This window comes from Dermacentor silvarum, unplaced genomic scaffold (assembly GCF_013339745.2).
Source record: "Dermacentor silvarum isolate Dsil-2018 unplaced genomic scaffold, BIME_Dsil_1.4 Seq592, whole genome shotgun sequence".
Classification (NCBI taxonomy): Eukaryota; Metazoa; Arthropoda; class Arachnida; order Ixodida; family Ixodidae; genus Dermacentor; species Dermacentor silvarum.
In genome coordinates this window covers 86,429-100,001 of record NW_023606481.1, presented here as the reverse complement: position 1 = coordinate 100,001, position 13,573 = coordinate 86,429, and the positions used below count along the sequence as shown (strand labels likewise).

The 13,573-nt window shown below is 44.0% G+C and overlaps 1 protein-coding gene across 1 annotated transcript in view; it reads left to right on the top strand.

Annotated features, from left to right (window-relative positions):
* Positions 1-31: 31 nt before the first annotated feature.
* The window catches only part of LOC119435275 (transmembrane protein 135), a 40,271-nt gene continuing 26,729 nt past the window's right edge, over positions 32-13,573 (top strand). The window contains exons 1-4 of the mRNA XM_037702189.2: positions 32-1,356; positions 1,403-1,495; positions 5,121-5,154; positions 5,248-5,313. Of these exons, the coding sequence (XP_037558117.1) occupies positions 1,223-1,356; positions 1,403-1,495; positions 5,121-5,154; positions 5,248-5,313 (327 nt within the window). The 5' untranslated portion in view covers positions 32-1,222. The remainder of the gene's footprint in view (positions 1,357-1,402; positions 1,496-5,120; positions 5,155-5,247; positions 5,314-13,573) is intronic.

Below are 13,573 nucleotides of genomic sequence, written 5' to 3'. Positions count from 1 at the left end.
CGTTCAAATTTCTATATCTTGTGACATATATGTCGCTTGTTATGACATTTATTACTAAAACAGCAGGTGTTTTGCTTTTGGTATGATGTATGAATTTAACCTTGTGTAGAATCAGCTGGTCAGAACTAATGCTAAAAATGCGACAGAGGGAGAGAGAATAAACATCTTTATTATATAAATGAATAATGCGACAAAGCACGACATAATATTTTGCTTTTATAATGCGAGGGTTCGATTATGCAGCAAATCTACCCTACCTTATTGTACATATAGCTAAACCCATCTTTTTTCTTTAATAGCAATTATACCTCGACTACAGCTGCTTTAAAAATTGTGCGCAGCCTACACTCTGAAATGCTTGATGACATTAAAAACTATATTTATAAGTTATCGCAAAAAAGAATCCCCAGTTTTGTGTGTTTGCTGTGGTGGTGCGTGTGCATGCATGTACATGCTCGTTAGTGTTTGTGCTTTATGTAAGCTGAAAGGTGGTCTGGTTGATTGACTGAATGATGCACCACATATTCCAGTAGTAAAGTTTACAGCAGAATTAAAGCAGACAGAGGATGCTGGACCTACAACTAGGATTTACTGGAGAAAGACTGCTGTGGCCAATTAGCAAAATGGAAACAGTCTACCCATGATGCTTTCTGCTTACAAGGAGGAGGTTGTGATCACATCAGTGTCCCTTCTGTTTGTATCAAGGAAGAGGAGCATTATCTTTGTCGATTGAGGTTTGGGCTGACACACATGCTTGTTAGGTTTCATTTTTGTTCAGTCTTCATTCCTGTACACAGCAGCATTGCTTTAGCAAACTGTCATAAGTTGCAAGTCCGGCATCCTTTGTGTCTGCCTCATTTCTACCGTAAACTATTTTAGCCTTCAGAAAACATAGGGCATTACTTGACGTTTGCATATTGCGGAAGTGAGGCATCTCTTGCGACAGTAAAGGCCACGCGAGTAAAAGCATTATTTTTAACAATGGCTCATAATCTAGTACAGTTCCTGAATGTTACTGTTTGCTTTTGGTCCAGCAAAGCATTTTTCCATTAACAAGTTTGATGTCTCTGAAAGGTCCCGTTTACACTTTCCTCTTATCACTTGTCGATGCCTCCACTTCAAAGAGCAGGAGTGACGTACCCCTTCTCCCATTTCTCTGTGGGGGAAGAAAAAGAATACTGGCTGCACTACTTTGGTAGGCTATGTGGCAGCTGCAGAGTTCATGCAGGTGGCGCAGCTTGTTAGCCGCAGGACCTCCAGACGGGCATTTGCAGAGACGGTGCTGAGTAGTGTGCGGTCAGCATCCTTCCTCAGCTATAATGTGATGCTCTTCATGTTCGTCATTTGTGCGCTGAGGTGAGTAACAGTAATAGCAGTGGTGCACGCTCGCCTCCATCCTCAGGTGGGGCTTTGGCCGCCTTTATCTGCAGAATTCCACCTTCGTGGCCGGGCTTGCCTCGGGCTTTCTTTCCATTTTCGTCGAGCATCCGAGCAGGTAACGCAAGCCATTCTTGTCTGTCCAAGATGTGCTTTTCTGTGTCTATCGCTGTTTCATATTTTAAGCCACCATGCATTTCATATCAAATGTTTGGCACATCTTTTTTTTTATATATATATTTTTTTTTTAATTTTCAGCATAAATGCCACCTGATTAAGTTAGCATTAAAGTATGAAACGCTTATATGTAGTGTTAGCCAGATTTCATAGAGAAAAAGATAAATGAGATGCAAAAGTCCAATTTTCAGCTGTGCACTTGTAGTATCATATTAGTCTTTGGGTAAGAGATTAGTGCAAGTAAAAGACTTTTCTGTAGTAATGGTTGAAGTGGATGCTGAAGCCCAAGTATCTTGGTTCAAAGGCTGACAATCTACCGCCCATGCCACTAGCTGATAAATATTGACATGCACCATATGAAGTGGCTACTTCTGGTTGCAGTGGCTTGTTGCTATCTATTATTTTTTTCCATCTCATAAACAGACTGTGTCCCTAGGACTCAGTCTGTTACTGCACAGAATGCCGTGTTGCCTTTCAGGATACATAAAAAAGAAGAAAAAAATTGAGAGCCACTTGATGTCAGCTGCGTGCATAAGTGTAACTTTTGGGTGAACTTTCTTGGTGCTTGCTTATTTTGCTAGGAATGAAAATCTGAACTTGCAGTTCTATCAGCAAACTTGTGTGGCTCGTACATTCACACCTTCAAGACAGGGCCATCACTTAAAACATAAAGTGGAGTGGAGATTTAGGTGCACCTTTAAAAAAACCAAAAAAACAAAAAAAAACAAACAAGTGGTTGAAAGTATTCGGGAGTCCCGACTACAGCATGCCTCATAATCAGATCGGGGTTCTGACTTCTAAAATTTCAGAATTCAATTTCCTTATGAATGTGATGCTGGCATGTGGCAGGCTTGAGGCTTCACACATGGCAATAGTGCAGGTTCCTCCACTGGTGGACTAAACTTCCTCACTCTGTCATGTTTCCCATGGTCCTTTAAAGGTGTCGATTCCCACCTTGGGTGAATGTGATCAATATAACAACAGACGAAGCTTGTGGCTGTTTCACTTGTTATTATACTCAATCATATAATGGAATACACGGTTTCCACATTCCTTTTGTCACCATCATCATAGTTGCGACACACGTCAGACAGCAGGGTACACACTATGGGTGCGCTGAATGATTCTGCAAGCATGGGAGAAAACAATACCCACACAAGATTTGATAGGCAAAATGTGGGCATGGACAGGTGCGTTATGTTCGGTCTCTTGATGAAATCGGCAATGCATTGGCTAGTAAACTGCGTTTCATTGCCAGGTGTGACAAATTTTAAGTTTGGTAAAAACGGAGCATATGCTCGCAATTGTAGGGGATATGCTTACAGACTTCATTGGCATAACTTGAATCTATTTGCTGTGTGCATCTACAAGGATGACTGAGTGTGATGCTGGTGACAGAACATAGAGAGCAATGAGATTCCTAAGACAGGGTGTGAAAGTAATTGCTTAGGCTGTACAGAATTTCTTTTTTTTCTTCAACTGTATGCACGCCGTGGGTTTTTTGAACCGACTTAGACCCATGAAGTAGATGCCTTGAAACTCACCAGACATGTCGACGATGGCTGGTGTATTGCCAGGCTCTTAGTCCCTGCCCTACTTGTGTGGAAAGTGAGGTCATGACCACACAGGCAAAGGCAATCTGAAATAGCCAATAGAAATGCTGTTGTAATCAGACATATGCAGTTGAAGTTCCCCCTAAATTGATAACTTCCAAAGGTCACATGAGAGCTTGATGCATAGGAGCTGTAATGGTGCGCATTGTTTTTGGTACTTCTTGAATAACAGCCAGTTCAGTGCCAAGATGTGTAAATTATATTTTTTAATGTCATCTGTGCTGCTATCCGTAATTGCCACCAGCCTGCCATGTTTGCCACACCCGATTCGTCTTGTGTGTCTGGAGCATTACTTTGCTTAGACACTACACTACAACTTATATTGCAACATTCATATTGGGAGTTTGCCCAGCTGCAAGCATAATTTCTGTGCTTTTTGCTACCATGTCCTGCACATTTGCCTGGTGCCTCATTTAGTGTTGCTGGTCGTGTCTTTTATTTTAAGTACCTCCATAAAATTTGGGGATATCCTAATTGGTGGCTTCAGACAACAACGCTGTTTCGTTGGTAGTGCATATCCTGATGTCAGATCTTGCTATACTAACAACCGGTTCATGTAGCGCACTTCTTTTTATGCTGAGCATATATATATATAATTAGCTAAGCAGAGCACACTAGGGCATGCTGTAAAAATCGAAGATGTCAACAATTTGATTAATACTCTCCAATTAACTCATGAATATACTTACCATCTGGCTGCCAGTGCTAGGAAAAGTAGAAGTCAAATCTCATTGGATTTTGAGTCGTAGCGCTATTTACAATGCCTGCATATGTCAGTGACTGCATGTGATTATTGCTGCCATTTTCTACTCGGACACCTTGGCACCAGTTGTCTGGAAACAAGCCTCTGTCGTTATGACATAACGTTTCAGTTGTCTCTTCCATCGTTAAAGTCTGGAAGTTGCTAGTGTGCTGTCATTGATACTTAGTGTGTGGGAGCTGCATTGCTTGCTCCTTGGCTTTGAAGGGTTTCTTGTGTCCACTGTTAGATCGCAGCTATTCACAGAAACTGAGAAGCTGCAACATAAAAGTTATGAGTTCAAAGCCTGCTGGGGACAAGGATTTTTTTTCTCTAATGAAGGTTTCTTTAATGACTTAACTGACTGAAGGAAGGAAGGGAGGAAGACACTATGTGAAGACCTGTTTTTGATCTGTAGAATGGCTATTGTTACTAAATACATACCAGTGACTGCAACTACTTTTTTGGGTGCATGCGACACTGAAAGTTATCCAGGCCACATGGAGCACATGTGATATATGCTCCAAGGGTATCTAAATTCCTTATCAAATACCATGACTGAGGTCTGGCAAACATATTTTTCACATTTCACAAGTAGCTTTGTGTTTCCCATATTGCAGTATCAAATCGCACCAACTAGCCTAGCTATCAATTCTGCCTGATGTAAAGGAATCTCTATGCACTGTCTTGGAACAGAGCAAACACTTTCTGTGTTGTGCGTGGTAGTAATTCAGTGTAGTTGGCCTATCATACTGGGAAACTGAGTAGTGCTGCAAAGACAAGGATGGACGTGGAACAGGTGTATTGTTGTACTTCATGAATGTCCGTGAACTTTTAGTGCTATTTCAGTTTCCCAGAGTTGTGTGTGCTAAATGTTAAGCCATGTGCTAGCATTTAATTGCTTTTCAGTGCTGAAAATATGATAGACTCACTTTAAGATGAACAATAAAGAATGTTGGAAACCTGTTTCCCTTACCAGAAGTTCTGCTTAAGAGCAGTGCACAGAGTCTGTGGGAAACAATTGGGGAATTCATTTTGAAGTGGAGTCCACGTATAGGTCACTATAACAGCAGTGAAATAATACACCACAAGCAGTGTCTTGGAGCAAAATCAGCTTGTTTCACATTTTGCATGCTATGCCTCCACCTCTGTACTGCCCTTGATGACTGTGTATGAAGTGCTCAAAATTTTGTCTTCTTTCCTGTCACTTTCAGGCGTCGCGTTCTGTCTGTGTACATGCTCAACCAGGTGAGCTTTAATTAGTGTCTCTAGGTAGGGCAGTGGGATATTCTTGGCTGAGTACTAAGAGAGGCAAACTTGGAACCACTTACTTCCTTCTAGTGCTCGGAGATTGTGTTCAACAGCCTGCGCAGCCGGAACATTGTACATGATGTTCCTCATGGAGAGGTATGTCAACATCTTGCCTTTCTTTAGGAATGCATTGCCACAGAACTGAAAGATTGTTTGCTTGTCAGTGCAATGCTTCTAGAAAGCACCCAAGGCAAAAAGCTGTGTTCTCGCTGTTAGCGGCTGTAAGCCAAACACCCTTGTTAACTTATTACAATTCCCGACTTATTAATCTTCTTCTGGTATAAATTTTTATTTATCTATTTGTTTATCTTTAAAGGCAGATCGCTGCTTCCAACATTTTGTTGGCACATCAGTGCGTTCACATTTATCAACCCCGGTGGCCTAAAATTCAAGTGTGTGGTACTGTCCACTTCTCGATAGCTGCAACTGTTATAAACAAATACTGGCATACTTGTTTGCACTACACAAACCTCAAGTGACAAAATCATCTGTTTCACAATGCTGCATGTAGAAGCTCATTCACCAGAAAGAATGCACAAAAATACCATAATTTTCTATTGCAGGGCACACAAAACAAAAATATAACCACACTGCCCATTGCTCAATGACTGCGGCATTCTGCTGCTAAGCAGCAATAGCAGGTTGTGTTCCTCACTCTGACATAGTGGTGCACCGAAAGGGGGGGGGGGGGTCGGGGGTCCTAACTCCCCCCCCCCCCCCCACGTGCCGAGCCCCACCAGTCCAACGTGTACCTTCAGTGCTCTGTTCACATTGACATTACAATTCAGGAGGTGGCCGGAGCTTGAATTTTCCTGGTTAAGAAAAACACTCTATTATTGTCTTCTATTTATTCATTCACTCTTAAATTCAAGGAGGGCCAACTGCGTGCTCGATGGCTTTGCATTGAATTTCACTGAAGCAGCTCTAGGCGGAAAAAAGATGCAATTTTTGCCTTTAAGGGGTTGCCATGCGGTTTGACCCATTTTCTTTCCTTGTGCCTTTGAGTACTGCAACTAAGATGTGAGATGCGAAATTGTCTGCATATTCGCACCCCCCCCCCCCCCCCTGGCAGAGATCCTGGGTGCGCTACTGCTCTGATGGCTGCATTTTACTTGAAGGCAAATGTGGAAACACTCATACTTGAATTTATGTGCATGCATGAGGCTCAAAAATAACTCTTAAGCCCACAACTATGACTTCTTTCTTACATTACTGAACATATTTGAGACACAGAACTTCATAAATTATATAGTCGATTCCATTTATATTGAATTTGCAAAAAAGTGCTCACTAGTTTGATATGGCATTTAATTAGATATAAAGTTTTATGAAATTTGACCACTAGAAACATGTCTGAATCTAAGGTCAATTACTATTACTTTCTTTAATGCTTTTTGTAATGCTTTTTTTAATACAAAAAGAGATGCTGGTTATCTGTTAGGCAAAAGTTCTAATGATATAAAATTGCATGCTCATTGACCAGGCGTCATGGACTCGTGCTTATCGCACCAATTTATGGACATTGTCACATGATCAAGCGACAGTCTGCCTTTACCTAATGCCACCTGCTGGTGTGGCTTAGTAACAGCAGGAAGTAGTAGAAGACAACCAAACTGGGTGGCCGACTAGAAGCCTAGTGTTTTTGTTTGACCTAACGTGATTGAATTAAAGGTGAACACGCAACATTATCATGTCTAGATAATCGTGAGTGTATATAAAACTGCAGGAGACAAATAGTTTCTTGAAAGTGCACCAGGAGGAGTTTCTTCCCATATAAAAAGGGAAAGTGTATTGTTGCTTAACACATTCATCTTAGCAGTGGCGTAAACAGTCAGAAAGAAAAATAGATGTTTGTCATCCTGGAGGGGCGGTGACGTTTCATTCGCTGCTTTACTTGCACCCACCTTGTCTCCAGCTGTATGGTGAACATCTTATAAGGCATGTGCACTCACTTCAGGAAATGGCTGACTTGTGGTTAAACATTTCATCCACCGACTGACTGTTTAATGTATCTCTAACATGCCACGACAGTTTGCCTTTAATTCTACCACATTAGTTCAAACAAAAACACCAGGCTTCTCGCTGGCCGCCCAGTTCGGTCATCTTCTGCTTCTTCCTCTTGATGCCAGACCACAACATCAGGTGGCATTATGCAACTTTCTTTTTCTTGAAGATGTGCTGTGTTGGTATGACACGCCCTTGTGCATGGCCGCAGCACTGAAAATCTGTGCATTATGCACACCATGCCGAAAGGAAAATTTATTCTCCAATTTTTTTTTTATCCCATAAAAGGCCCCTCTCTAGGCCCCATTGCAAATTTTGGTTATACACTGGAAGTTGTAGGGTGCTATCTAGGGAGCGTTATACCAGAATAATTTTTAAAATTGATTAATTATTAGAGGAGACAAGAAAAATTAAGATATCTCATTGCCTTGCTGCCAGGAGACAAGTTTCACTGCCAGCGTAGACACTCTCCCCCTTTACCTCGACTAGTGTCTGCAAGTGACAAGTGACATTTCTTCGCTGCCTTCTCCCATACCGGACTCAAAGGACTGTGTCATGTTTACGTCATGAGCCCCACCCCTACTTTTCTTTTATTATTATTTTTTATTTTCTTTCTTTCTTGCTGCACTACACACTTCCAGTGGTGGTATTGCACATTCTGCATTGAATGATTTACTGAAGTCATGTGTCATAATCGATTACATTGCAGGCGCACTGCCTTAGGTAGTGATTTGTACATGTGACCTTGACTGTATGGGTGGAAGCAGGTCTCCCTAAAGGAGAAGGGTTTGCAGGCTTCTGTTTGAAATTTCAGCTGTTTTTGTGTGCTGCAGCTGTTTGACACTTTGCAGACATGATTACCACCGTGTGATCTACGTGCTGCACTTGTCTGTTTGCAAACTTAGTAAGGGCCTCTTTAATGGCAGGCAGACATGGTAGTGTTGTGGCTGTGTGGAAAACTCAATTTGCAGAGCCATTTGGCACTGGAGTTATATTTATCAGGTGTGCATAGGATTCTCTTTCAATGTAACTGCACATTTTGCAGTGCATTCTTGCTACGGCTTCACAGCGTTCATAAATTGTTCTATATGAGAGTTAATTTGATTTAACTGGTTTCAATATTGTGACGTGCCGTTGTGGCCGTCGGTTTCTATTGGTTTCGGGGCGGCGTAAGACGCATCCAGACACAGTGGAGACCAGGAAGGGACTGCCTGACCCTTCTTCTTTATTGCTCGAGCCCCTCTCGTGAGCGCGAGCTCGGCGCCAAGGCGCAAGACACGTACGCACCAAGCGTCGTCTGCTTTCGCTCGTGACATGGCCGGGTTTTGAAACAAGTCGTCCCGACTGTTTACAACACTAAAAACACAACACATAACATTCGCAATGGTACAACAGGAATTATCTAAAACATAAGCAAGCTTAAAGAGCAATCATACAACAGTAACACGTAAATAAATGTAATCACTGGAACTATACTGCACCACACACTTCACTGCATCCATAGGGCGTCAGACACATGTACGGCTTAGTCCGATGCACGAGGTTGTTCCATCTTGGCAATTGGGCTCAGGTAGGGCTTCAATTTCTCCACATGCACAATGTCCGTTCCCATGTTATCGGCAAGTTCGATCTCGTAGTTCACGGGAGACAGTCTGTTCACTACTTTGTGAGGGCCGTTGTACCATGTGGTCGATTTAACACCGGAGAGTGGAGCCTTAAGAAGCACTAGTTGTCCTCTTTCGAACACAACGTCCTTGTGGTGCTTGTTGAAGTAGTCCTTCTGTTTTTCTTGTGCCAGTCTGATGTACGCGGCCGCAAGTTCTCTAGCTTTTTTTCAGTCTTTCGCTCACTACCGCGCCATAACTGGAATCTTCTTTCAGTTCTTCAAGTTCTCGGCGGCTGTAAACAATGTCTAGTGGAAGCACTGGATCTCTGTCATAAACTAAGCAGAATGGAGTTTGGCAAACCGTGTCCTGGTACCCGGTGTTGTAGCAAAATACAACATATGAGAGTACATCAGCCCACTTTTCTCCCCCAGCGGTAGTCATGGCAATCATCTGCTTGATAGTCTTGTTAGCCCTTTCGCACAAGCCATTTGCTGCAGGATGATATGCAGTAGTGGCAGCATGTGTGATGCCACGATGTTTGAAGTAAGCTTCAGTAGATCGTGCCATCATTTGAGTACTGCGGTCTGTTATAATCGTGGCTGGGCATCCGTGCTTCAAGACAGTTCTGCGCTCAATGAACTTTTGAACTGTTGTGGCTTCTATATTCCTCAAGGGTTTTGCCTCAACAAACTTTGTGAGGTAGTCAAAGGCTACGATGATATATTTATATCCTCTAGAGTTCTTGAATGGCCCTACGATGTCCATCCCAACTGTATGAAAAGGGCTGTGCACTTCTATTGGTTGTAGTAATCCATAAGGTAGGGATGTCGACATCTTCATCCTCTGACAAAGGTCGCAGTGACTCACATAACGTTTGACATCCGTATAGAGCTTTGGCCAGTAGTACTTGGACCTCAGCGCTTCAAATGTTCTTCTGATGCCCATGTGGCCACCGTACCTTCCTTCATGCATTTCTCAAAGTGCCTCAGCCTGTCGCTGAGAAGGAAGGCAGAGGAGAAATCGACTGCTGACCGGACCTTGATTTCTCCTGTACAGTACCTCATTGTGCATCAAAAATTTCTTTTGGGCCCGTTTCTGTTGCTTCTTTGTGCCCAATGCACCATTAAGCAGAGATCCAGGACTTTAGTGCAGAATGCATCCTGACGCTGTTCTTCACCCATGTTGCCACAGTATCGCAATGGTGGATAGGATACAGCAAGGATTTGGCCTTTCTCTGGAACAATGGGAGGTGTCCTTGAGAGACAATCTGGTGCGCTGTGCAGGATTCCTGATTTGTAGGTGACGTCAAAGTCGAGCTCCTGCAAAATCAGCGACCAACGGAGGAGACGTTGGTTACCTTCCTTGTAGCGCAAGATCCAGCAAAGGGCGTGGTGGTCACTGACAACTTGAATTTGCGGCCTATCAAGTATGGTCGCAACTGTTCTAATGCCCATTTCACAGCGAGGGCTTCCAGTTCCGTCGAAAAATAATTGACCTCTGCGCCTTTAAGTGCCCTGCTCAGGTATAACACTGGGCGATATCGTCGCTCTTCATCTTCTTGCAGCAACAGACCTCCTAAGCCGAGACGAGATGCGTCTGTGTGTACTTGCACCCTAAATTCCGTTCTCTCCGAGAATAGTTTGAGGACAGGCGGCTGAGACAAAGCGCACTTTAATGTCTCAAAGGCCACTTGCTGATCCTCTTCCCAGGAAAAAGCTGAATTCTTCTTTAGGAGGGATCGTAGAGGTGCAGCGGTAACGCTGTAGTTAGGGATAAACTTCCTGAAATATGACGTAAGCCCCATGAATGACTGGAGTTCCTGTACGGTTCGAGGAGGCTGGAACATCTGAACAGCTGCCAGTTTCGATGGGTCAGTACTTACACCATCTTTTGTGACAACATGCCCAAGGTAATTAATAGCAGTGCAGAAGAAGAAACACTTCTGTGGTTTGAACTTCAAAGCTGCTTTCTGGAACCTTGAAAAGATGTCCCTGAGGTGCGAAACATGGTCTTCAAATGTCTGACTGAAGACTACGCAATCATCCATGTAGACAAGAGCATTGTCATTCTTAATTCCGTCAATGATTGTATCGACGGCTCGTTGACACGTGAAAGGAGCACCTTTGAGGCCAAACAGCATCCGTAGGAATTCGTAGAGACCCCAAGGTGTAACGAAAGCCATCTTCTCTATGTCATCTGGATGCATGGCTATCTGATAAAAACCAGACACCAAGTCCATGCCAGAAAAGTACTTGCTTTCGGTGAGCGCCTGCAGGGCATCTTCAATCCTTGGAAAAGGGTAAACAATATCTTCAGTCACTGCATCGAGCTGTCGATAATCAATGCACATGCGTGTTGTCCCGTCTTTCTTCGCTACTAGGACCAGCGGTGAAGCCCAAGGACTCCGAGAAGGCCAGACTATGTTGGCATTGATGAGGTCCTTGATAAGACTCTTGACGAGGTCACATTGCGCAGGAGACAATCTGCGAGGTCGTTGGGAGATAGGCTTTGCATCCCCAGTTGGAATACAATGTTGCTCAACTTTGCATGAGCCCACATCCGTACTTGATTGTGCGAAGCAAGCAGCATGCTACGCGAACAACTTCTTCACGACCTGCAGCTCACTTGAGGATAACGTTGTGCCAACGTTAAAGTTTATCTCACCAATTTGAATTGAGCAATGCTGCGGGTCAACAACTGCATGGCCTGGTGGTTCATCAAGATCCTCAGGAGAAGGCAGGCATGAAATTTGGAGGATCTGTTGAGTCTTCCACAGAGAGTTCAATGTCCTCTATTCCCCCTGCTTCTTCTATGACTCCAACTGTCATCTGAGATGGAAGCACGATGGCTTGGGGTGAACAGTTCGTAAGCAAAACCTTGACTATTTTTTCGGATGCATCTACAACCATGGGCTCCACAATGACCGAATAGCGGTCATACAAGAGCTTTGTCCCTGTGATGACCATCACACAATCTTTATCTCTAGACATGCGATGCCAGTCCACTGGAACTAACTTTCGTGATAAAGCAGGTAGTGTTTGCTCTCTAATGAGGTGGACCTTTTGTAACACCTGAGGAACAGACATGGCAAAGCTTTGTGAACCCCAGTCGATGATGGCTCTTGAGGCCCGTAGGAAGTCGTCGCCTAGAAGCACTCCGTCATGAGGTAACCGCTTAACCACGACAAACTCATGCTGCAACGTTTGGCCGTCGACTGTTACAACAGTTTTGACTTGACCCAAGTTTTCTAAGTGATGGCCGCTTGCTCCTACCAAACGCAGGGACGAAGGCCCAATAATTAGCTTGAGTCTGTCAACCAGTGGTGCTGTAATCAAACTTTTCACAGCACCTGAGTCCAAGATGCCTTTAAACGTTTGTCCGTTGATGATGACAGGAACGGAAAAAAATACCCGCTTCTGTAGAACAAGACACCTGCTCAATCACTGATGACTGCTCGCAGGCATTGGCGTCACCAGTTGTTCGTTTCCCTGCTCTTTTGCGCTAGCGGACTCAAATTCCTCCTGCCACTTCAAAAATTCTGCAGTTAGTGGCAGGCGACACTGTGTGACAAAATGTCCGCTTCTAGAGCAGTTCAAGCATAGTTTACGAATCCTGGAGGTGTTCTCTTGAGATCTGTTAAAAACACGTGGTGAATAATAAGTCGGATTCCTTGGAGGCGGTTACACTTCATGTTCCCTTTGAGGTAGGTTTTTCTGTGGTAGCTTATATTCTGAGAAACCGCTTGACTCTATGCTCTCCTTGCGCTTACGATTCCGCGTAGACTTCCGAGACGAACCCTTTACCAAAACGGGGCGTTCCGCGGTATGTGGTGTGGGAGGTTCAACTGCAACCAGAACTTTAACGTTTTCCTCGGAATTGCTGATCTGGTCAAAGCGCAGAAAAGAGTCTATCATGTCATTTAGTTTCTCAAAATTCTTGTCAAAAAAGTGTTTCTTGGCCTTGTCTGAAAGCGTAGCCATGATGAACTGACACTTCTCCTTTTGCAATACTGGATAATTACATTGTTCCATGAGGTCCAACTTGCGGTAAGCAAAGTCTGTACACGACTCTCCAGCTCGTTGTGTAGCTCCGAACATTCGCTGCTTAGAGGTTACGTCACAATCTATGTTGTAACGGCGACAGAACGCTGCCTTCACATCAGCCCAAGTAGCAATATTGGCCATCTTTGCGTGGTGGCGCATCAATGTGAAATCCTTAGCTGGGAGTCTGGAGATAATGAAGGGTATCGCGACCTCTTCATGAACGCTGAAGGTTCTGAACCAAAAATCAACTTGATGAAACCAAGCGGTGACATCTTTCCCAAGATGCAGCAAGGAGCTACCCGCGAAACTTGAAAGTCGGTCGCGAGCATCTTCACCCGAGCTGTTAGAGATGCATAAAGTAGCTTCGTCTTTAGCTTTGCCGTGTTGGTTTCCCGAGCAGCGTTGAAGATTTATCGATGCAGCGCTCGTCTCCGTACTCTGGCAGGATTCGGCGTCCGAGTCCTCACGCGTCTTCGACTCCAAGCGCTCGATGCGTTCTACAATTGGAGCGAGTAAGTTGCAAAATAAGTCGCGACTTGCCTGCAACTGCGGGTCAAGAGGTGGCTTTGGTGCGTCGACTTCTTTGGTGGTGTCGTGTCCATCCGGAAACATTATTTTCAGTCCTTCCAATTCGCGCCGGAGCTGATTCACTTCGGTTCTTAGGGCACCTGCTTCGGACACAGCGGTCCTGTAGGCTTCCAC